This window comes from Brachypodium distachyon, chromosome 2, assembly GCF_000005505.3.
Source record: "Brachypodium distachyon strain Bd21 chromosome 2, Brachypodium_distachyon_v3.0, whole genome shotgun sequence".
NCBI lineage: Eukaryota > Viridiplantae > Streptophyta > Magnoliopsida > Poales > Poaceae > Brachypodium > Brachypodium distachyon.
In genome coordinates this window covers 10018519-10042419 of record NC_016132.3, presented here as the reverse complement: position 1 = coordinate 10042419, position 23901 = coordinate 10018519, and the positions used below count along the sequence as shown (strand labels likewise).

General features: G+C 43.5%; 3 protein-coding genes across 14 annotated transcripts; 1 reads left to right on the top strand and 2 right to left on the bottom strand.

Moving 5' to 3' along the window:
- Window positions 1–5184: 5184 nt before the first annotated feature.
- LOC100833173 lies at window positions 5185–9003 on the bottom strand. Of its 2 annotated transcripts, XM_003567544.4 has the most exons (6): window positions 8794–9003; window positions 8564–8652; window positions 6334–6390; window positions 6159–6206; window positions 5972–6028; window positions 5185–5638 (listed from the first exon to the last, which is right to left on the bottom strand). In XM_003567544.4, exons 2-6 carry the CDS (start codon window positions 8609–8611, stop codon window positions 5576–5578), a joined length of 273 nt encoding a protein of 90 aa, XP_003567592.1. In that variant the 5' UTR covers window positions 8612–8652; window positions 8794–9003; the 3' UTR covers window positions 5185–5575. The 2 variants fall into 2 exon arrangements, with proteins under 2 accessions (XP_003567592.1, XP_024314973.1); XM_024459205.1 differs by having other exon boundaries at window positions 8564–8998.
- Window positions 9004–11442: 2439 nt separating this feature from the next.
- Window positions 11443–12134, bottom strand: LOC104582559. The gene has a single exon (XM_010232526.3). It carries the CDS (start codon window positions 12058–12060, stop codon window positions 11578–11580), a length of 483 nt encoding a protein of 160 aa, XP_010230828.1. The 5' UTR covers window positions 12061–12134; the 3' UTR covers window positions 11443–11577.
- Window positions 12135–14231: 2097 nt separating this feature from the next.
- Window positions 14232–23289, top strand: LOC100827761 (cation-chloride cotransporter 1). Of its 11 annotated transcripts, none has more exons than XM_024459197.1 (13): window positions 14232–14363; window positions 15034–15101; window positions 15363–15433; window positions 15658–15749; window positions 16266–16380; window positions 16768–16868; window positions 18511–18572; window positions 19761–19991; window positions 20068–20182; window positions 20315–20509; window positions 20805–21205; window positions 21510–21671; window positions 21750–23289. In XM_024459197.1, the coding sequence occupies exons 2-13, from the start codon at window positions 15062–15064 to the stop codon at window positions 22844–22846; spliced, it is 2682 nt and encodes an 893-aa protein (XP_024314965.1). In that variant the 5' UTR covers window positions 14232–14363; window positions 15034–15061; the 3' UTR covers window positions 22847–23289. The 11 variants fall into 11 exon arrangements, with proteins under 11 accessions (XP_024314965.1, XP_014754727.1, XP_003565703.1 ...); XM_014899241.2 differs by having other exon boundaries at window positions 15034–15183; window positions 15355–15433; XM_003565655.4 differs by lacking the exon at window positions 14232–14363 and adding an exon at window positions 14376–14668 and having other exon boundaries at window positions 15034–15183; window positions 15355–15433.
- Window positions 23290–23901: the final 612 nt, after the last annotated feature.

Here is a 23901-nt window from a genome sequence, read left to right as displayed (position 1 = left end):
GACCAACCGCCGCCACCATGCGCGCCACCTGCAGGTACTCCTCACCCTCCGTCCTTCTCCTTTCTCTGTTTTTGTTCGATTTGGGGCGGGCGGCGGCCAGCAGGGGAGTGGAGGCGGCGGTAGTAGGGGAGTGGAGGGCGGCAGCCAGCAGGGGATGAGGAGGAGGAGGGGGGCCGCCAGCAGGCGGGCGGCGGCGGCCAGCAGGGGAGTGGAGGGAGCAGCCAGCAAGGGAGGAGGAGGAGGAGGGGGGGGGGGGGCGGCCAGCAGGGGAGTGGATTGTCGGCCCGCAGGGGAGGAGGAGGGGGGGGGGGGCGGCCAGCAGGGGAGTGGATTGTCGGCCCGCAGGGGAGGAGGAGGGGGGCAAACAGCGGCCATCGTGCCTCCCCGGACATGGTCGGCCTTCTCCAGTTCTCCCCGTGGAACAACTAATTGAGATGATTCCAGATTGTTGTCAATTGCCGTCTACTAATTGAGACTAATTCGTTGTATCTACTGCACGTTTCTTGTGCTGCCAAAATGCTAAGATGCTCTACTTTTGTTTCAGATTTTGGTAATGGAAAATCAGAGTTATAATGGCTATACCGATCTCTTGCAAAGTGATGTTGGATTGGACGATTTGCATTGGTCTGAAGGGCATGAAGAACATCACATCAATCTCGAAGAGACTCAAGAAGCTACCCCTCCTGTGATATCTACTAATTTCGAACAACTTGGATTCAGATTTAGCTAGTCTGAATTGTAATATGTACCAATTATGAACTTCGAACCATTTGGATTTGGAATTATGTGCTGTGATCTGAACTAAAGGGAGAGGTAGCCGTTGAATTTCAAATGGTAGTTACAGAAAATTCTTAAAATATAAAATAGGGGAGATCTTTTAGGGGAACTGCTGGAGTTGGACAATTTTTAGGGAAGAATATTTTTAGGAGAGTCCCTCGTTTTGAGATATAGGAGAGATATTTTAGAGAAAGTGCTGGACTTGTCCTAAATAGCTTGTATTCATTGGTGTCAAATCACCGGTTCGCTAATTCTCGTTAGAAATATAGAAACACTCTTAAAATATGAAATGACACCTGTATATTCTGAAAAGTGACCTCAGCGGTGAATTTGTTTATTTCGCCCCTGCTTGACAGTAAGGAAGTCATATGTAACGATGTACAAGGTGCTCCCGTCAAATCTAGAAAATCAAGATTTCGTGTATTTTTCTTATATATATGTTCAATGGGAAGGCTTTACGTCAAGTTCTTTGATACACACATCCACTGAGCGTTGTTATTTTTGCGTTTATTTCCTCAGGAGAACCTCGTTCAACCAGGTTTTTACACATGATCGGATTGGTGTTGTGGGCGACTGGGTACATTGATTTCTATGTCGGAGTCTTCAATTATTAGCATCGTGTATTATCAATAAATCTTAAGCGTTATAATCTGGTCCCACCATAGTCAAACGGTGAAGATAACATTTAGCATATGTGGACAAACGTAATACTCATTCTCCCATCGCATTTGCACGACTGGATAGACTATATATTTCTATATTGTTGTTTTCGTTGAATATTGATGTGTTTTAATATGAATATACTTGCAGAATGTTAAAATTTGTTGTATTACAAAAAATCATGAAATAAAATTGCACGACTTTTACTTTAACGGTCTAAATTCTTTGGAAATCTGTCATGTACAATAATTTTTATGATGTGGTAGATAACAAATGAGTAGAAAGTGGAAGCAGTATGTGGATTAACCAACAATCCGAGCACAAGCAGTAAAAAAAACGGAAATGCTGTGCGTATGATGATTTTAGTACGATCTTCGTACGATGGTCCCACTCCCTGCCGATCCTGCCAGCACGTACGTACATTTCTATCCATATCCAATCGAGAGCCCTTGCAGCCCAAATTAAGAAGCTTCGCTATGGAAGACACATCTCATCTGCTATATATTGGTTAACATTTTTTTTCTCGTCAAATCTGAGATACACTTCTCATGGAATGGAAATAGTTAACAACTCTGCAAATACGATACGACAGCAACCAAAGGGATGGGTGCAAGAGAAAAAAGGCCTCCATGTTGAGCACCAAATCCCAAATACGGAATAGTAGGGCACAACCGGCGCAGCCCTTGGTGCACATGAAAGATGAGAGAGATACATGATTGGCCTTTGGCTTAGTATTTTTACTCGGACTTGGATTTGGTCTTGGGCAGAACCGCGGAGGTCAATGCCGGCCTGACTTGCCTCGGGAGAAAGAACTCGCGTGACACGGATCGTACGAGCGTCGGACGTAAAAACGTCGTACGTATAGCAGCAGCGAAAAAAATCCTTGCACAAAAACCAATGCGAAAGACCCAACATTTATGTTCCGCACCTCCTATTGGATAACTAAAGGCTCTCCAATGCACCTACTCTATCTCAAGCCTGCCAACTAAGCAAAGATACGCCGCGGCACCTTATTTAATGAGGAAACAAAGAGATACAATTTCTTTAATCTGGATACGGCTCTCGGTGTAAAATCCGATTTAACTCATATTTTTTATCTAACGAATGCATTCAATGAGAGCAATACATCATTGAGATACATGCCACTAGATAAGTTGTATCTAAATTCATATTTAATGTATAAGATGCGGCTTTAAGGTATAATACATTGTGAGTGTCCGAAGATGCACTATATATATCGGAGTCCTTGTGTGATATTGTTGTTTGGTTGCAGATGATTTTGCTTGTTGGAATCAGATTTGATTTACAATGCGAGTTTTTGTTTGCATATCCATGTCATTGAATTGCCATTGTCTTCGATGTGCACGAAGGGATTGAGTGGCCGAGGGATCTTTTGCACGTGCGCCGGCATCGACTTCCTCCATGCCCAACTGTGTTGGCCACATACCCTCGCCCGTCAGCCTCCTCGTGGCAGCCCGTGCAGCCCCGTGCCTCGTTCTCTGGCTCTACTCCGCATTCCTCTGCGCGCACTCGTGTTGGGCGCTGGCCTTCGCAGCCTTTTTCCTCCTCGTGGCGGCCCGCATTCCTCCGCAAAGGTGCTGTTGCTACGGGCCCCGGGAGGAAGGGCGGAAGGTTTGCAGGTAGTAGGGGAGGAAGGGGATGGAGGGGGGTGTAAGTTGGCGGCCGGTTGGAGTTGAGGAAGACGATCTTCTCCAAAGGGATAGGCTCGCGGAGGCTGACTTGAGGAAGAGGAACAGAGAGTGGAGCAGCGAACGGGGACTGGAGGCTCGATTCCAGTAGATACAGAGGGTTACCCCTCCCAATTGAAGATGGTATGTTTTGGGGCCTCTTTGATTCAAAGGATTCTCATGGGATATTTGGAGGATTTAAATCCTTAGGGAAATTTCCTATATATATGGGTTGTTTGATTTGTAAGATTGGATCCTATGGGAAATTTTCCTAAAGATTCCATTGCACTACATTTCACATGAAAGTTTCCATCCACTCCAACCTCTTTTTTAGATTCTTTTTTTTCCATGCTCAATTGAACGAACTTTGTTCAACCATAATCCTGCAGGATTCAAATGGACATGACAATTACTATCCAGCGATTTTAATGGTCTTAAGGCGGGTCTTAGTGCATGGTATATATTCCCTCCATTGTATTATGTAGCGCACAACTTTCTTTTGCTATTTATTCAGGATTGTAGTTCGTTTTTGTGTTTTAACCGATAAAACCACGTTTGGCATTAAGCCTCATTTGATTCAAGGGACTTTCTTTTGCGCAAAAAAAAACTTCAAAGGATTTTTGGAGGATTGATATTTAGGATTGAGTAAAATGCACCCGAGGTCCCTATTCTTTCACGAAGGTGTCAAATAGGTTCCTAATCTTTGGAAATGCACGTTTAGGTCCTCATTATTTGTTAAGTGGTTCATCCCAGGTCCCTCGCCTGTATGCACAGCTCCGGCCGCATGACGTGGCTGCCACCTAGGCTTTGGGCCCACACGTCAGGCGACGACGTGGCGTTGCAATCTTACAGAAAACCCCCGCGCGGCAGATGTTCCTACGAAGAAAAATGTGGCTACCAAGAGAAGGATGAGTTCTGGAAGAGTGTTTAAAAGATTCCATTTTTGAATACATGCAGATGTCACTAATCTTATGTGGCAGCGCCACGTCGTCGCCTGACGTGTGGGCCCAAAGTCTAGGTGGCAGCCATGTCATGCGACCGGAGCTGTGCATACAGGCGAGAGACCTGGGTCCACTTAACGAACAATGAGGACCTAAACGTGCATTTTCAAAGATTAGGGACCTACTTGACACCTTCGCGAAAGAATAGGGACCTCGGGTGCATTTTACTCTTTAGGATTTTTCCTACGCTGGTCATTTGTAAGGATTCATTTGTACTATATTTCATTTCAAAGAAAACTTTTCAAGAGAATCATACTTAGCGAGGAATATTATTTGACCTACTAAGAAAAAAGAAGAATTGACATCCCGTATTATTTATTCCGGGATATTATTCATGCAACAAAACCTTAGCCATGCTGCTTGAATTATTGCTATATTTCTTGGATTTAATTTGTAAATGTCAAACGAAACCTAGAAAGAGCATTGGAATTATTTGACATAGTTTCAGTGTCAAAGGAAGTATATGGATTTTCATTATGTTCGATGGGGCCACAATCTTCAGTTGTTTGTTTCTGTTATGCTATCTGGGAGAAGAATTTGGATGATCAGATACTTGCTTCGAGTAATATATACACTTTGGAATGAAGTACGTAATATCTTTCCAGTAAATGGAAACATGATTCGGTTGTTCTTTCTTTTATGAAACGCCAATACTTTGGTGCTTCTTGAGCATCAAAGGAAGTCTTATGGCTTAAGTGAATTTCTTACTATGCTTAAGTCCGTGGAAGATACTTCCGATCACTGGGGCGTCAGTTATTTGTATCCTGAACAAATCTCAATCAACGCATAAATGAGAGCGACTTAAAGTGGTTGAGGCTGTGAGGTCAGTAGGTCACCGCTTATTGTCCCGCCAAATTTGACCAAACCGATGCGCCTAATGATGCCATTCTTTAAGAGGTCCAGACATGTAATATACCTTGCCAGCACTTTTCTTGTAGTTTCATACTCCCTCCGTCCCATACTAAGTGACTCAAATTTGTCTAGATATGGATATAACTATGGCTAAAAAGCGTCTAGATGCATGTAATAGAAACTCATTTAATATGGGACAGAGTGAGTACAACACCGCGGGTTTTTCATTCGTCGTGCCACACAGCATGATTCCCATTCCTCGTACCACACAGCACGTACTTGTGGTATAATGTTAAAGAGATGGCACACACTACTTCCAACAGAAACTTTATGTAGAACATCAAACACAAATCTACCGACGAACAAAAAAGAGGAGAGCACGACAGGGAGATAGATATTCCATTTCATGTAAAACCACACACGTATAGCAACATCCATATTTACATCCCAACCGGCTCCTCCTTGCGAGGGGGGGCACTTCCAAGTATCATATCTCACCCCTACGAGCGATCCAGGGTACCGTTCACTCTTTTCTCGAGAGGTCGCCTAGGTAAAGCTTCATTCCGGCGAGAACAGATGCCAAAATATTGGTTCGTGCTATTCCGTCCCGCCTGATTTGGACGCGGGCCTTCTTGGGGGGAGCTGATGGTATGCTGTACGCTTCAGAGATGAGAAGAAAAAGGAAAGCCATTTTAGAGTTTTATTATTCTATCTATATAATACTTGTTTATGTTTGGTGGGCATAAATGCATGATCATTTCTTGGTTCTTGCAGATCAAAAGTGAAAAATGACAATGTTTTATGAAAGCAATGCTTTTTCGGCATTCTAGAATCTGAAACGTTAGCCAGAGGGTTCATCTAAAAGATCGAGAAAGACAAACATTATTCCAGGCCGCGCGTGGATTTGGACTATTTGCTTTGTTGTACCATGTAACCATATATGATTAGAAACCTCTTGGGAGGACTTTTGAATCATCGGAGGATTTTGCATACCTGCATCTTAGGCTTCAGTGGCTCAGTAGGGCCTTTTGGGCTGTTGCTTGTGCTTTGCTGCAGACATAAGCAGGGGATAATTTTGATCGTCAGTACAAACTTGGAAACTTTTTTTACGGCTTCAAACTTGGAGACTGAAATTAGACAGTCCATGAGTTGCACAGTATTCACTTGTTTCATGCATTACCTTGCCAAGGACCCAGTCAGCGGAATCGAAGTAGGCACGCTCGTGATCCTGAGAAGTGTTGCAACATAGGTATCAGTTTGTTTCAAGTCAAATGAGTCCTGATTCATAGTGTAACCTATAATCTGACCTCCTCTTCCCAACGCACCTTACTGATTCCTTAAAAAAAGAGACATACCTTACTGATGAGGGGCTTCTTGGCAGAAATTCCTCCATAATTGTTCTTCAAAGGTGGCTGCACACAAATTATCCAAAATTCAGCAGATACATTGGGAGGACAGGATCCTCTTGTCTAGCAATCACAGGACAGCACTGCAATCCTATTTATATTAAGGATAATACTCCAAAAGGAGTAGAATTGATGGGCTTATACAGCAAAAGCTTTGAGGGGTTAAGAATTTTATCTACCCGGGTGGAGCCACACCCACACATATGGTTAGTTGAACATTACATCAAGAACTGGTACGTAGGATTATGATACAACCATAGAACAAGGCAGTCCATGCTTGACATTTCACCAAACAATAATTTAACTCACGTGTTAGAAATATGCAATACGGAAAAGTCCTTGACCGTGATCAGAAAAGGCAAAGGATGCGTGCTGCCGACCAGATTTTTTTCCTCTTATCATGGCGACCTTCAAGTATTTTTATTTTTTGAAAGGGGACCTTCAAATATTTCTAGCCACACAGGCCGGTCAAGTTGTATCAAAGGTTTCTGTCCTGTCCATTTGCTTGATGGAATATTGTGTGCTTGTTCAAGATAAGGATGTGTACCCGCAACCTGTTGTCATCTCTGATCACTGACTTTGTGCCCCAGAAGATTAGATCCTAGTTACTCATAATTGTACGGAGGATGGCATTTGCAGTTTTACAAAAACGTTCTTTATTTAGAAGAGAGATCTACGAAAAAGAGGACAAAATCACTGTCGCATCGTTTAGATTGAGAGCCGGTACATGCTAGATTTTAAGAATTGATCCTTCTTTATTTGCGAATCATGAAATTCTGCACACCTATTCTTGTAGAGCAGCCTCGCATCAGCCATCTGCTTTTGTTACAATCACAAGTATGTGCAATCTCACAATTTATAATTGTTCGCTGTGTAAACACATTATATGCCTCAGAGTGGCAAAATATATGAATATATAGGAAACAAGAGGTGCTAATTCACAGTTGTCTATTTTTTTTCGTAAATCTAAGTTACCAAAAAATGCAGTTAGAAAAATGTGCAATTTTAACAAAAATATTACTACTGTAAGTCTCAGTACTCAAGGAGTAAGTTTTAGTCTCTCTCTCTATATATATCGAAAATAGTGGGGTGACTAGGTTGGATGTTTGATCAGACACCAAGGAAGGTTGGGGTGTTCAAAATCGGTGGTTTGCATGTTTGATAGACTAAGGGAGGCAAGGGGTGTAAAAAATAGTTTCTCTCAAACCGTGGAAACTGCTGTATACAATCTGTTGAACTAGCAAGGTCAGCTCGTTCTGATTCATTGAAGGAATCTGTACTGACACCGGCCTGCTCAGTTTAGCCGTTTTCAACTGAAAGTGGATCAGAACATCCCTAAGGGAGGCTACCGAAGTCTAAGAAAATCTCAGACAATAAGAAACAGACGATCACGAAAAAACAACATTGGTTAAGAGTTACCCAGACGTGAAACTTTGACCTGAAGGTGACATTCACCTATTCTTCCTACTGTTTTCTCTGCAAAGTAAATCTAAATCCTATCTACTTCACGAAAAGCCGCCGGCCTTTTTGTCCAGAGCTCAAACTCGATATGGACCAAAGATCCTGGTCGGCAACGGCAACATGTCAACTGCAATCTATGGACCAAATTTACCGAAAATAAATGTACTAGGGAGTTGGGAGTCTTTAGAGGCATAATTTCTCCATGGGATATTCCTTTTGAGTGGACATCTTCGTACGTTTTCGAATTTTGATTATTGATTATTTAACCGACGACCATGACACAACAATAACAAGACCAAATTGCCATCCTCTTCTCCGATTGTGATTTTATCTTCTACGAATACTGGGTCCCTAACCAGTTTTTCAGATGCCACGTGACGTTTCCAAGTGCCATCCCCTATTCATCTGGGGCCAGGGGGATGGGAAATCAAAGCGCGGAGTGGAATGTTTAATTTTTTCTTCTCATCCGCCTTCGACTCGGTGGCCATGAACTGACGGAAGAACAGTAAGGGTGCAAGACTAAAATTTCAGTTGAACAGTCTGCATAGGACTCCTCTTCGGATATTCCGCATCAAGATTTATAGTAGCATACGAGGAAACAGAAACGAAAAGGAAGTTGTTTCGCGTGAATTCTGAAGATAAAACTCCTTCGAATTTGACATGGCATGCTCGTATGATACTACTGAATAGAGACAGAGACTAATGAATCGAATCATACCTCTTCCCTCTGCGGAGCATCTCTGTGCTCTTCATTGAAGGTTGCCATCGATCTCTTCGAGACCTCAACCACGTTAATTCTCTGTGCAGCTGAACCACAGAGAAAGAGAGGAGAGGATGAAGACTGGCAACAGCAATAACAGAAGAAGGGGAGAGCTCGTATATCTGTAGCGCAACGGAAGAGAAGATATAGGAGGAGGTAGGTGAGGAGGTTCAGAATGGCAACAGCACCTGGCCTGGACGAGAAAGAAAGAAACGGAGCGACGAGAGACACGCGGGGAGGAAAATTAGCTTGTGCGTGCGGGCCTCTCTCTCCCTCTCCCTCTCAACTCTCAAGGACGTACGAAGAATAGTGGCGTGAATGTATTCGGGTACGATGTGTATACACTCCAGGTTGCTAGTATCGGTTTCTAGGAAGGGAGCTAGGCAACTGAACTGAGACAGGGTGCCGGGTGGTCGTGACTCGTGAATCGATTGAAAAGATCTGGTACTCATCGTCGGTTCTCCTAGGAAGCGTGCGAGTCTGGTCACGTAGCACACGCACGTGAAGGTGTAGGCTTTGGCCGTGTAGGTAGCCTGGTTACACCCAGAAATATTCGTACGTGCGACGTGCGAGGCTTTGGCTGCAGGCGTGCGTGTGCGCACCATCCGCGTGTCAGCTGCCGAATTAAAATTTGAGCTCGCGGGAAATAAGAGGCGAATGAAGTGATCTTTTTCTTACGTCTTTTTGTTAGTGTGTCGCAATTGGCTAACGTATTCGGGTGTTCATAATCGTCATGTACTACGTGTGGCCTGTGGGCTGTGGATAGTATAATCGATAGGGCTGCCCAACCAGCCTGTCCGGTTCGTTGAGGATTCGGATCGTTAAACTCGTTATCGTAGTTCTGCTCGGTAACGTTGACCATTTGGAACCATAGTTCTGCTCGGTAACGTTGACCATTTGAAACCATAGTTCAGTTCGGTTCGGTAAAATCTCGCGAGCGCTCGTTAAGCTCGTTGTTACAAGATCATTAATAATCAATCTGCAATCCATTTATGTAACTTTTTTTGTCATGATCTATTTTCTTCAATAAATAGCAACGTCAATACATCACAAATTCAGGTACAAATACATAAATTTCAGACACACGTAGTTACTGACCAAGTCACCCATTCAAATCACACATCCAGGTTTCAACTACGACGGATGATGGAGGAATCCGGCCGGCCGTCAGGGACGGGGTGCGGCGGCCAGTGGACCGGCTTGCTTTTCTGCTGCTGCTTACTGGGAGAAGCCGCCGGCCGGTCTGCTACTGCCTACTGGGAGAAGCCGCCGCCAGCCCACGCCTGCTGCCTTCGAATCTCCGATAGCGATTAGGGTTGAACCAATCGATCGATTATGTACTGATGGCCTGATGCCTAATCGGTGGAAGTTGGGCCTGATGTGCATGTAATGGGCTGGACTGGCGACGCGAGGCCCGTTATAGGCAAGCCCCTAACGAGCCTACCGAGCACCCGACAGTTCGCTCGATAAGATTGTTACTATTAACGATCTGAACGTGGTGTTCAGTTCGGTTCGTTAAATTAACGAACCGAGTCTTATCGAACCGATCTAACGAGCGTTCATTAAGCTTATCGGGCTTCGGGGTTTTTGTCCAGCCCTAATAATCGTTACTAGGCCGTTCAAAATCTTGCTTGCGAGAAACCTGATGTATAGAACGACCGATGAGAAAGAGAAACCCGCGCCATCCGCCGCCGAGGAGGGCATCCTGCAGCCCAGAGCCGGAGCGCACCCGCCGTGGCTCCTCGAGCTCTGAGTGCTAGAGTATCTTCCACAGATCACTTTATCGGCCGGTCTTCAAAATAACCGTGGATCCTAATGGGTCCCATAAAATCGACCGGCCTGTAAGAAAATTTGAGGGGATTCAAGAACTCGAGCCAAAATCCCTCGTATAGCGGGGGTTGATGGTCGTTTTCCAGGATCACCGTAAAAACACGAGACACTTGATGGGAGGGACATTTCAGCTCGAGTGTTCCCGCTTCTGTGGCGTCCCCACAGCCGATCTCCTCGCCCCTGCACTGTCAACACAGCGATGGAGCTCCCGGCGTCTGCATCTACAAGACCACCTCCATGGGCATCTGGCCCCCAAATACGAGCCCGGCCTACAGCCTAGGAGAGGCGCCAGTGACGAGCAGCCAAGATTCAATCCGCTCGCCGCTCCACTGCATCTTCCGCGAACTGCTCATCCTCCTCATTCCATTCTCCTTCTCCACCCGCAGCTCCTCCATCTCGATCCCTTCGTCCATCACTGCTGCCACGCACCTCCCCCATCCCGCATAAAGATGACGTGAGATGGGATGGCACTCCTCCATGCATCACCATCGAGCAGGCGTGGAGCAGAAGGCAGCCCGCCGCCATCGCGGACGGAGCCGCCGGTGGCGGCGAGGGGGATATCTGAGGAGGCGCTAGGTTTCACCTAGGATTCCATCACGATGTCTTGAAGACGATTAATCACGAAGACATATTTGACGATTTTGGTTCATTTTGGTAAAACATGAAGTTAGTTTATTGGTTCAGCCTTGAATGCTATGTTTACAATTTACAATAATATCTAATATATTTCTAAATATCGTATGATATAACTCATAATAAAATTATATAATAAAGTATACTTTAACTACATTAGTTATATGAATTTTGAGATTTTTAAGATTTCACTTTGCATTTTGTCTCGGGGAACGGTGCTGTAGCAGGGCAAGGAGGATACAAGTTGGTGGAAGATTGTAGCACAGAGAGCCAAGTAATGACATGAAAAAGAATACGTTAGATAAGTCATTTGTCTTTTAATTAGAGATAAGTTGGCGTGCTTGACCGTTGGAAGGGCAAAACGTGGCAGACGATGGAGTGAAAATGGTACTAAGATCTTGACTGAGATTTAAGCTTTTGCTTAAAAAATCCACACACATGGAAGAATAAAATGAAATAATCAAATTTCCTATTTTATGAACAAAGAGCGCACCAAATCCTTGACTAATCTACGCCTCGTCGATGGTCTCAAGGGCAGGCCTCCACTGCCTGGCCCTAAGCCTATGTACCTGCAGGCCCTGTTTACCAGACTTGTTCCCATCGGCGACATCATCTTCCCCGAAGCCAGTTTCTGCTCCCGGGAAAATCCTTCTCCTGGACAACCTGCTGCCGCCCCTGCCCTTAAGCTTGCTCCCCTTTTTTCCAAAGACCAGTGGGCAGATCGCCTCCACCGCCCCGTCACACAGCCGTGCCCCGGCCTTCCCCACGGGCACGAGGAGGTACACCTCCCCCGCGCGCAAGAGCTCGTCAGCGCCCAAGGCTCGCAGCCGTCGTTCCCTGACGGCATCCTTGGCCCGCGCAACCACGTGCCCCGGCGCCTCCATCATCAGCTCGGCTACGCCCGCGTGCTCCTCCAGCCGGAACCGGCTGCCGTCCGGCAAGACCACCAGTGGCCTTGCACGGTGGCCGCCCCGGACGCACAAGTTGCCCATGTGTATATGTATCTGTTGTCCGATCGTGTTGCAACCAAATCTTTGGACTGAATCTTGTACGTGGTCGAAGCAGGGGGGGGGGGGGGGTGTTCTGGAGCTCTGCTGTTCAGAAGTGTTGGGGTTCGAAAATCTGCCCGTATATATGCTGCGGACTACGAGACGAAGAGGGAGGGAGGGAGGAAGGCAGGAGGAAGTGACTCGTGACCGTGACGGGGTCAGCCTGGTGCATGCGCGCGTGTTATTGGGTGGTGTTGGGTCCGAGTCGACATTAACTTTGCCCAGCACAGCATCGAACACGTCAACACGGGGAAGCACTGCCTTCCGGAAAAACTCCATGTGGTTAACTGGGTCCGGTGTTGTTCAAAGTCTCCGTTTGATCCAAACAAAAACAACACACATTGGGGTTTATTGCTAGTTTATGGAGCTTTAGTTTGATGTGGTACGACGATTGGGTCAGTTTGATCTATTCGTGCTGCTGGACTGCTGGTGTTGAGCGCTTAAAATGTTTTAGTTTTATCCGGTATATTATTTTTATAGAAATGGATGCTTTATTATGTCCGGTTTTTGGACCATGCACCATCCATAGAACAACGTCAGCCTTTTAGAGTAAATTTCACAAAACCATACATATTGTGACAGTCTTTCACGCAAGCATCCCTTTTGCTATTTTGCTTGTAAAACCACACATTTTCGGTCACAATGTAACAACAAGCCCGTAATGACGTGATTAAGTGAGTTGACCGTTTTACTTACAAGTCGGGCCCATATGTCAGATGACACGTTGGACGAACCCGACCCGTTAACCGAAGGTCGATTGGAGGGACCCCGCAGCCGATTTAGAGTAAGTTATCCCTTTTTGTGCCTGTGTTTCTTCGCGGTAGGTTAGGGTTAGAGAGAGGAGACAAGTAGAGTTAGGGTTTTCGCTTTTTTGAAATCTAGCATGATCAACGTCGATTTGTTGCGATTTGTTGTTGTTCGAAGGCTTGGGGGCTTAACGGGTCGGGTCGAGTCGGGTTCGTCCGATGTGTCATCTAACATGTGGGCCCAACTTGTTAGAAATATCCTTAGTAAACTCCACTCGTTATTCCGCGTCTCCCCCGTTCTTCTCGGCCACTTCTCGTTGTGTCATCTCACCTCTCTCCCGCCGCCTCTCGCCGTTGGCGACCTCTCTTTCACACGCTGTATCCCACCCGACGCCGTCAACCTTCACTGGATCTATATCCAAAATCGCGCCAATGCTAATGAATCGCCATTGGGGCGCAGTGCCCCGACTTCCTAGCCCCACGCCCTCTCCTAACGAACCCTTAATCTACAACTGATCCCGCTGGCCGTGCAGAAGTACAGTTCGCTAATCCTTCAGGAATGGAGAACCGGTGGACAGGTGGCGGTGTCGACGAGGAGGCGCCGAAGCTGACGCAACAACGTTACCGCGCTGTGGAGTCGCACGACCGTGCCGCGTCCAGATGGCGTCCATCGAGTCCGACTCCTCCGTACCGCCCAGATCATTGGCAAAAGACAAAAAAAATTTGAGGTAGGGCAAACTAATATCCATACACATAATATTTAATATTTATTTATGGTTGCAACAATGTATTTTGTTTTTTTAGTTTTTTAATAATTTGTATGACATTGTATTTTTCAACATTTAATATTTGAATAGGTGAATTTGTATTTATTCTGGGAATCAATTCAATATTTACGAGTGCTAATAACAAGGCGGTTATAATAAGTCTCATAGAAATACAGATCAGTAGCAAACATATAGTTATATTTTTTGTAAATACCTCACCAAAATATGAATGTGTGTTTATTATGACCTTTGTGCTACGTATTTTTGGTAATCTAATATTTCATACAAGGCTATAACAAATAGATATGGATTGTCAACTCATGTTACTATAACTGTTGATCTGTATTTATATGTTTTATTCTAGTAACATCTCGATACTTACACACAAAAAAGATCAAGTTGATATGTGACATAGCAAACAAAACTATTCTCAGCAAAGATATTGTTACATTAAGAATAGTATAAAAAGTATAAAATAATAAATGTATTGTGTATAAAATAATTGGGCCGGGCCGGCCCAAGGCCACACCTATGCCGTGTCTGGGCTTCAACCTCAGGCCCGTGAACTCAACTGGTTTTGGCCCAAATTTAACCATTTTTTTTTACCTTACGCCTGGGCGCCGCGCCCCCCCGTTCCCCGTCGCTGGCTCCCTCGTCTTCCTCCTCGCGCGCGAGCGCCGCCGCCCCTCCCTCCCTGCCGGGCGCCGCAGACCCCTGCCTCGTCTCCTCCACCGTACGTATCTATATCTCCCATTCGATTCTCTCGGTCCCGACCTCCCACCCATCACCCCACGAGGGCACAACCCTTTAGTTCCCCGTCGTAATCTTCCCCAATTCGTAACTGAGGCAAAAATTAAGGTAGGGCGGCCGCCCTACCTTGCCCTACCGGGTCCTCCGCCCGTGTCCCAGGTGATGCCATGATGCGCATTTCACTCACGTGGGTTCTGTTCCGTGTGGTTCGTTATATGCATGCGGGGGCTGGGCACCAGACCTATGCGCGGATCATCGGCCTGTTTATTTCCTTTAATGAACCCAGAGGTATTACATTCTTGATATTTTGATTTGTGATTTACTGTAGTTTGGTTCAAAAATAGTACTGTAACTCAAAATGAAACACACCACTTGAAATTGCTGTAGGGTGACTGTCTGTGCTCATAATTTGAGCTATCGTGGGCCAGTGTTTTTATTCAGGAATATTGTTAGTTGGGTAGATGGTTGGTAACCGATGTATTGGTACAGAATAATGCCTTTCTTTTGAGCAGCGCCTCTACCCGAGCATTGGTATTAGAAGAGCTACTGGTTTCCTGCTACCTGAATTATCTAGTTATGACTTCTGAAAGGAAAATATTTGGTTTCTTGATCAGAAATGCAAACAGTAACACATCTAATTATCGATATTATAGGTACAATAAGCCTGCTACTAACAGAAGTATGGATCCAAGAATGCAAGTGTCTTCTTCAAATGGTCATGGTACATCTAGTGCACCTCACGTTGATTCAAAGCTTGAGCTCTTCGGTTTTGACTCGTTAGTCAATATTTTGGGACTTAAGAGGTATTGTCAGTGATCACCTGTTGCATGGATTTGCCTCGTTTTAATCAGAACTTGGAAGGTTATCCCTACATTAAACATGTGCCGTTTAAGGAACTCACTAGAAGCTTACACATTTTATTTGGTTGTGCACATTTCTGGGGCCATGCTATAAGTCTGATTGAATCTGAACAGTATGGCAGGAGAATCAGCTCAGGTACCTGCTAGTCCTACGGATGGTGAGGCTGTAGGTATTACCATTGGACGCCCTAAGGTTTGTTTCTCTCCAATTAATTATCCAACGTTTTTTTCCATGTTTTCTACTTCGAGCCCAGTTTCGAGGTTTAATCGCTCTACATTTCATTTATTCTTTACTTTCTAGACAAGTTATGTTTAGTTGTTGCTATTGGTCCTCTTGATTTATTTCACTTTAATTGGTCATTTTTTGTAAGGCAGCACTCTTGAATCTTTATTACATTTATTTTATTTGGTATGCAGGAAACTGACCCTAAACTTGGTACAATGATGGGTGTCTTTGTGCCATGCTTGCAGAACATCTTGGGAATAATCTATTATATTCGGTTCACTTGGTAAACTTTTGCCCCTATTTTCTTGTTGTGCATTTTGAACTAGTTCCTGCAGCATGAGATGTCCTGTTGGAAGTCATAGTTGTATCTTTCCCTTTTAATGCAAGTGTCATTTGTATCAAACAGCCTTGACTTAACATTTACAAAGTATTTATTTACTACACAATATCCTGTTTATATATATAACCAAGTTTTAAAAAATTGGTTTAAAACTGCGAATATTGATATCCGTTGTGGGAACCGTTGCCTCTGATATTTCCCTTTTAGGAACTTCATATGCTTCATATTGTTTGATATTTTCTATACCTAAGACTTGGCATTTGAAGTTTGTTCATGCAACTCACTACACTCTTAGAAATAAACAACGGCTGAACCCCCGTGAACTGTGGATTTTGAAATGTCTTTGAATTTGACAGATGAGTGATTCTGATTGTGTTACTCACTTGGCTTTTGGTAAGATATAGGATCACCCATATGTTAATGTTAAATGCAATAACCTTTTCATTATTTTTCTTGTAGGATCGTGGGTATGGGAGGCATATGGCAGTCCCTTGTTTTATGTGCATTCTGTGGTGCATGCACATTCTTAACTGGAATATCATTAAGCGCAATTGCGACGAACGGGGCAATGAAGGTATGTTGAATATCTCTAGTATTTGACAGATCTCGAATAGGGCTCTACATGTCTCATCTGTGAATGACTTGTTTGTGTTTTATCAGGCACGATAGAGAGGCAAACACCTCACCCTTGAGTAGACAGTAAAATTTATTTTGAGTATTTGAAAATTGGGCATTTAGAAACAATAGATATGTATTTATACATCCATTGAGGTCCATCTACTACTCCGTACTTAAATACTAGACTTGGACTTCCTTTTTTCCCAGTCAACCATTTTCAGATCAACAAGATGAGACTTCTCACTGGATCATTTGGAAGAGAATTTGTTGTTTGCATTTCATTTTGCTGAACTACACAAAAGAACACCAAATGTATTTATGCAAATTATTTTTTGTTTCTCAGGGTGGTGGGCCATACTATCTAATTGGCCGTGCACTTGGTCCAGAAGTTGGAGTTAGTATTGGATTGTGTTTCTTCCTTGGAAATGCAGTAGCTGGAGCTATGTAAGTCTGCATTAACATGCCAACTACTTGATGGTGGCCTTCCTAAGATTTCTGTTTCTCCAAGCTTCGTTTTGGCCAAAAGGTTTCGTGATATCGTATTCTAGACTTTCTACTGCACCTATTTGCCTAGAAATGCTAGTTTTCTTCTTGTTACTGCAGTTATATGTAATAAAATTGGGTGGAATATTGGTAGAATAGGCACCAAACTATCCGGGATTGAAACCCTCATGTTAGTAACTTTGCATGTGTCGAGGGATAATAAAATATCCGTGCCTCGCAACAGTACAATTCTCATATGTGATTTATTTGAACACGGGGATACGCTCGGGGTACCAGGGATCTCGCGACACAGGTTTACCCAGGTTGGTAAAGGCCCAATGGAAGTCGTGCCGACACCAGACACGCATGACATTGTGGTCATGCTGTACCACTTCTCCCACGGGTTGGGCTTACTGTTCTCCGAGTTCACCTCCGAGGTGCTCAGGTTCTACCGGGTGCAGTTGGTGCATCCATTGCCCAACTCCATCCTCGCACTTGCCATCTTTGCACACTTGTAAGAGACGTTTCTGGGCATCTTGCCCAGCCTTAACCTCCTTCAGAACTTCTTCGTGATGAAGAGATTTGTCAAGGACAAACTTCAAGTCATCTACAGCTGCAGCATGTGTCTGGTGAACAAGAAGGCGATCAAGTACATCGACATGCGCCTAAGGGATTCGCAGGACTCATGGTCTCGAAGGTGGGTAGTCGCTACGTGCACGGGTAAGGAACCTGCATCCCGCGACGTGGCCCCTTAAAAGGCGAAGGCCTGGACCAAGTGGCTCGACAACGCTGAATTTCTCCAACAGATGGCGAGGGAGATTGCTGTGTTCAAGAGCCGCAGCCTTACGGGCTACCATGTCGCGGATAATTTCATCCGCCGGCAGCTATCTCCACTCCGAGTTAGGACTTCTCTTGCGTGGGTGCATCCCGCGGGCCAAGAACCCGACCATGAAGGCTATCGTAAGTACCTTCACTATGAGTTCCTTGAACTCAGCCATTCCTCCTTGCGTTTCTGACCCTGACTTCAGATATCTTTTCAGTTCCCTTGGAGGAGGCAGGTGCGATCTGGCTCAACAAGCTTTTCTTGAAGAACTCTTAGTCCCTTAGGACCCTGGGTACACTGAAGCAACTGGTCTAGTTCGTATTCGAGTAGAAGTCGTATCCCCCTTCCAAGCATCTGCAAGGCTTCCATAGGAACCCGGGATGTATCCCATCTAGGTCGGTGAAACCCCGTTTGGGCCCCACTATGTGCATTTATACCCCTAGACCTGTACAGCCTGTTATACATAGAGTATTCATACGGTGGTATGACTATCTTAAGATAAAAAGGCCTTTATGTTAAGGTTAATGAAGAGAGATTAAAGTTCTTTGTGGACCAAAAGAATTACAAAGAATATTGTAGAATGGAAAATGACATTTGTTTCGTGTGCTCACTGAGAGCGCAGGTCTTGCAACTGCAACTTTCAATGATTTATTCCCTTGAAAAATTGCTATCATTGCTTCATTTGTCTCTCATGAGTGGCACGCCTCTTCCCTCTCCATGAGATTCATTACCAATTTATGATCTGCTGCTGTGTTGTTAACACAATACAGCTATTCGCAGGTATGTGCTGGGAGCTGTAGAAACCTTTTTGGATGCTGTTCCTTCTGCTGGATTTTTTCAAGGTGCTGTATTATTGATAGCTCTAAACAGTGCAGTTGCTATTTGTTTGTTTCTAAACATCCACTATGCAGATCAATTAGTTTTTCACATTTTGGTTTGGAATGCCAAACACCTAAAGTTTTCTGCCTATTTCTGCAAATGACACATGTAACTGCCGATATCTTAGACATGGTTTATGTTTATAAGTACAGGTTCCATGCTTATATATTTTTATAATGTAGCCTATACCAAATTTGAATAAAACTACCAAATGCTTAGTTAATAGGACAAAACTCCTAGATTATACCATTGAATTGAATGCTCCTAGCCAATTCACCCTAAAACTTGAGCTGATGGATAGAGGTGGGCAATACATTTCTTTTTTTTGAGGAAAATGGCAGGAGCTCTGCCGTTCAATTAAGTAGAGAAAGAGTACAACTAGCTTTGGGAACAGGGGGCAAAGCTAGAAAGAAACCCCCCGGTGGGCAATATATTTCAACACTTCCCCTTGCGTCTAGGCTCCTCCAGCCATAGACGTGGGACCAATGTAAGCCGCAACTATTTTTATTAATCAAGCCTTGGCCAGGTCTTGAACTCATGACTTGTTTGATCTGATATCATATTGAATTGGATGCTCCTAACCAATTCACCCAAAAGGTTGAGCTGATGGAGAGGTAAGCAATGTATTTCAACATACCTGTTATGGCTATTACCACCCTGGAGGGTGAAATTTAGATCGGACCAAATGACCATTTTCCTTTTGCAAATATTTATTTACGAATATGGACTAAGCTCCACAAAATATGCCTGACTTGAGCCAGTTTTCCCCAAATCTTGACTACCTACATCTAAATTTCAGGGCGCAAGAAGGGCTTGAGCAATATTTTTTGTGAACATAAAAGTATTCAAATGGGTTGAGTGGTATGAACAAAGTTATATCAGTTTTTTCCTCAAAAAAAAAGTTAAATCAGTTTTGGAGTAAGCAGGAAAATGAAATGTTTTTTATTAAAGAAAAATTGGATACTTTGTTTGAGTGGTATGAACAGATTATGTCAATTTTGGAGTGGTACGGAGGAAATTTCTTTCTTTCCAATGGTAGTTTTCCAAGTTCTTTCTTCTGTAGTATTATATAAATGTATATTTCAGCATCGAAGTTTTGATTTTTTTTGTCATTTATTATTTGAATTAACTTTAGCAATTCTAAAAAGCAGAGAAGGTCACCGTGATCGACAATGCAGTAGGTAGTGCAACTACTATATCAACACCAAGCTTGCATGACCTCCAGATATATGGCGTCATCGTGACCATACTGCTCTGCTTTATTGTGTTTGGTGGTGTCAAAATTATCAACAAAGTTGCCCCTGCTTTCTTAATACCAGTACTCTTTTCAATACTCTGCATTTACATCGGTGTCCTCAATGCTCCAAAGCTCAACGCTTCAAGTAAGTAGTTCTTTATTGTTATGTCTAGTTCTCAATATTTTGTGCTAAATCATTTCTGGTGTTTTGTTTTACCTAGAGGGAATCACTGGGTTGAGTATGGCTACACTTCGTGACAACTGGAGTGCAGAGTACCAACGTACAAATAATGCTGGTGTTCCTGATCCAAATGGGTCTATATATTGGGATTTTAAGTGCGTCATGTTTGTGATGCTCATTTCTCGTACTTAAATGGGTTCTATTTTGTGATGTAATAAATAGCGCCAAATCTATATCATTTATTATTTAATCTGCACTTGCTAATATTTTTGTATTTTTTCTTTCAGCACATTGTTAGGTCTCTTTTTCCCAGCTGTTACAGGAATCATGGCTGGTTCAAACCGCTCCGCTTCACTGAAAGATACACAACGATCAATACCAATTGGAACATTAAATGCTACCCTTTTAACTACTGTGATGTATATACTGTCTGTGTTTCTATTCGGAGCCTTGGCTACAAGAGAAGAGCTTCTAACTGACAGGTCTGAGCTTTCTTGGCACCATCAACCTTCTCGATTTATGAATGTTGATAATATGTTACCTAGTGGCTGTGACACCATGAGCATTATTATGGCATGTCTGATGCAAGAGTTAAGAGAGAGGTTGATAGCTCACAAGCTTAAGAAATATGATGTTCCACACCTAGCGAACAACTGATCCGATCTTTTTGTTAGTGTGACGCTATAATCCGCTGTTATGCATTTTTAATTATTTGACATCTTGCATTGCTGTAAGTTGGTATTTAGTTCATGTGGCTCACTAATTTGCTTAACGCAGGCTTCTAACTGCTACAGTCGCTTGGCCTGCTCCAGCAGTAATTTACATTGGTATTATCCTGTCCACTTTAGGTGCTGCACTACAGAGTCTAACAGGGGCTCCAAGGCTACTTGCAGCGATAGCAAATGATGACATTCTTCCTGTTCTTAATTATTTTAAGGCTTATGAAGGATCCGAGCCTCATGTGGCAACTCTGTTTACAAGCTTCATCTGTATTGGTTGTGTTGTGATTGGGAACTTAGATCTCATTACACCCACTATCACTATGTTTTTCCTTCTGTGCTATGCTGGTGTCAACTTGTCTTGCTTTCTGCTTGACCTCCTCGATGCTCCAAGTTGGCGTCCCCGATGGAAACTTCACCATTGGAGCCTTTCCCTCATCGGAGCATTGCTTTGTATTGGTATGCTTCTCCATTCATATAATTATTTTAATTTTATAATAACAAGTATACAGAAATGGACATTTCCATGCTCAAAGTCATATGCTGAAAAGTGCTTAAGAAACTATTTTATGCAATTTTGTCCCAGCTTTTTTTAATGGTAAGAGGATGTCAGCTACCTTTTCACATTACATGCATCACAGCTTTTGTCTACCCTAATGTCCACTATAACTGGAAAATTGCACCCTTAAGTTGTACTACATGTATTGAATATTTTTCAAAAGTGCAAGCTGCTAACAGATGATTTCCCCCTCTTCATTACCAGTTATCATGTTTATGATCTCTTGGGCATTTACTGTGGTCTCTCTTGCCCTTGCAAGCCTCATCTACTACTACGTCAGCTTAAAAGGGAAGGCTGGAGACTGGGGAGATGGATTTAAGAGTGCCTACTTTCAATTGGCTCTGCGAAGTCTTCGGTCGCTGGGAGGTACCGTTTCAACGAAATCAAACAATCCTCACTAAATCTAATCACCATGCTTAATAATTCTGACTATTTTTGTTGCAGCAAATCAAGTTCATCCAAAGAACTGGTACCCTATTCCTCTCATATTCTGCCGCCCTTGGGGCAAACTTCCAGAAAATGTCCCTTGCCATCCAAAGCTTGCAGATTTTGCTAATTTCATGAAGAAAAAGGGTCGTGGTATGTCCATATTTGTCTCTATAATCGATGGCGACTATCATGAATCAGCTGAGGATGCAAAAACAGCCTGCCGTCATCTAAGCACTTATATTGACTATAAGCGTTGTGAGGGTGTTGCGGAGATCATCGTTGCTCCCTCAATGTCTGATGGTTTTCGCAGCATTGTTCAGACAATGGGCTTGGGAAACTTAAAGCCAAACATTGTTGTTATGCGTTACCCTGAAATCTGGCGCCATGAGAACCTGACACAAATACCATCAACATTTGTCGGCATTATAAATGATTGCATTATTGCTAACAAAGCAGTTGTCACCGTCAAAGGACTTGATGAGTGGCCTAATGAGTACCAGAGACAGTATGGGACCATTGACCTATACTGGATTGTCAGGGATGGAGGATTAATGCTTCTGCTGTCTCAGCTCCTGCTCACCAAAGACAGTTTTGAGAGCTGCAAGATTCAGGTCTTCTGCATAGCTGAAGAGGACAACGAAGCTGAGGAGCTAAAGGCTGACGTCAAAAAGTTTTTGTATGATCTTAGGATGCGAGCTGAGGTTATCGTCATTACTATGAAATCATTTGAAGCACACGTTGAGAACGGTGGTGGTTCTTGGAAGGATGACCCTCAAGAAGCTTTTACAAATGCGCAGCGCAGAATAGGAGTATACCTTTCCGAGTTGAAGGAAACTGCACAAACAGAAGGGCGCCCCCTGATGGAGGGTGGCAAGCAAGTCGTGGTTAATGAACAGAAGGTGGACAAGTTCCTCTACACGATGCTGAAGCTGAATGCTACTATCCTTAAGCATTCCAGGATGGCAGCTGTTGTGCTAGTGAGCCTCCCAGCGCCACCACTGAATCACCCAGCCTACTGCTACATGGAATACATGGATCTGCTCGTAGAGAACGTTCCACGGATGTTGATTGTTAGGGGGTACAGAAGAGATGTCGTCACACTTTTTACATAACCTTGGAGGTTCTAGCTAGTGCCTGTGTTGGTGGTTGTAGCATTGTAGGGTGATGGCTGAGGAGATGCTTCATGGACCCCACTGCTGAAATCAGAAGGCACCGACATTAAATCTGCAACAGAATATGTGGGATGTCTTTCAGATGAATGCGTGCATGGCAATAGCTTCATCTTGAATTGAAGTCATTCACATGAATAGAAAATACATAGAAATTTTGCAGAAAATCTATTCTACGTAGATAAAAGCTCCACTACTGATTTTGTTTTTCCTTTAAAGAGTAAGCGTAGCAACAGCAGTTTCTGTTGTTTTCTAACCCTCATTTATGCCTTCTCTAAGTATAATCATTTGGCTTCTTGTTTTGAGAGGACAATAATTACTCCTTCTAATACTAAATTCTTGACTCAAATTTGTCCAAATATGTATCTATTCTTAAAAAGCGTCTAGATACATGTAATATTTCGACAATAATTTAGGATCGGAGGGGGTATATGATTGTAGATATATCAGCTCTGATCCATCCGTGCCTTATTTTGTTTTGAACTAAATTACTACTTTAATCTTCCTGATTCTGAAAACTAATTCCATTGGTTAACTGTGATTATGCGGGGGGAAGTTTGATAGTTCGTCGCATGCCCTTTGTCAGTCGGCAATCTGCCAACTTGCAAGTTGACAGATAGCATCAACAACCAGCATCTTATATAATCTTAATTTTGATGAACACAACGCATGCCCTTTGTCAGTCGGCAATCTGCCAACTTGCAAGTTGACAGAGAGCATCAACAACCAGCATCTTATATAATCTTAATTTTGATGAACACAAGACACTCTGCCGATCTTATTAAGTAAGAAGATAACAATGTTCATAAAAAATAGTTATTACATGGTTTTGAAAGGGATTGCATTCTCCTAGACCAACCTAGGCTACAATAACTCTACTTTGACAAGAAAAGCTACCTGCAGCTCGTCAAGAATTATTTTGTTGATTCCGCTGCTTCCCCACGTTTAAAAGCATAGTTTTTAGGTAAATATATAGCTACTCCCTCCGGCTGTAATTA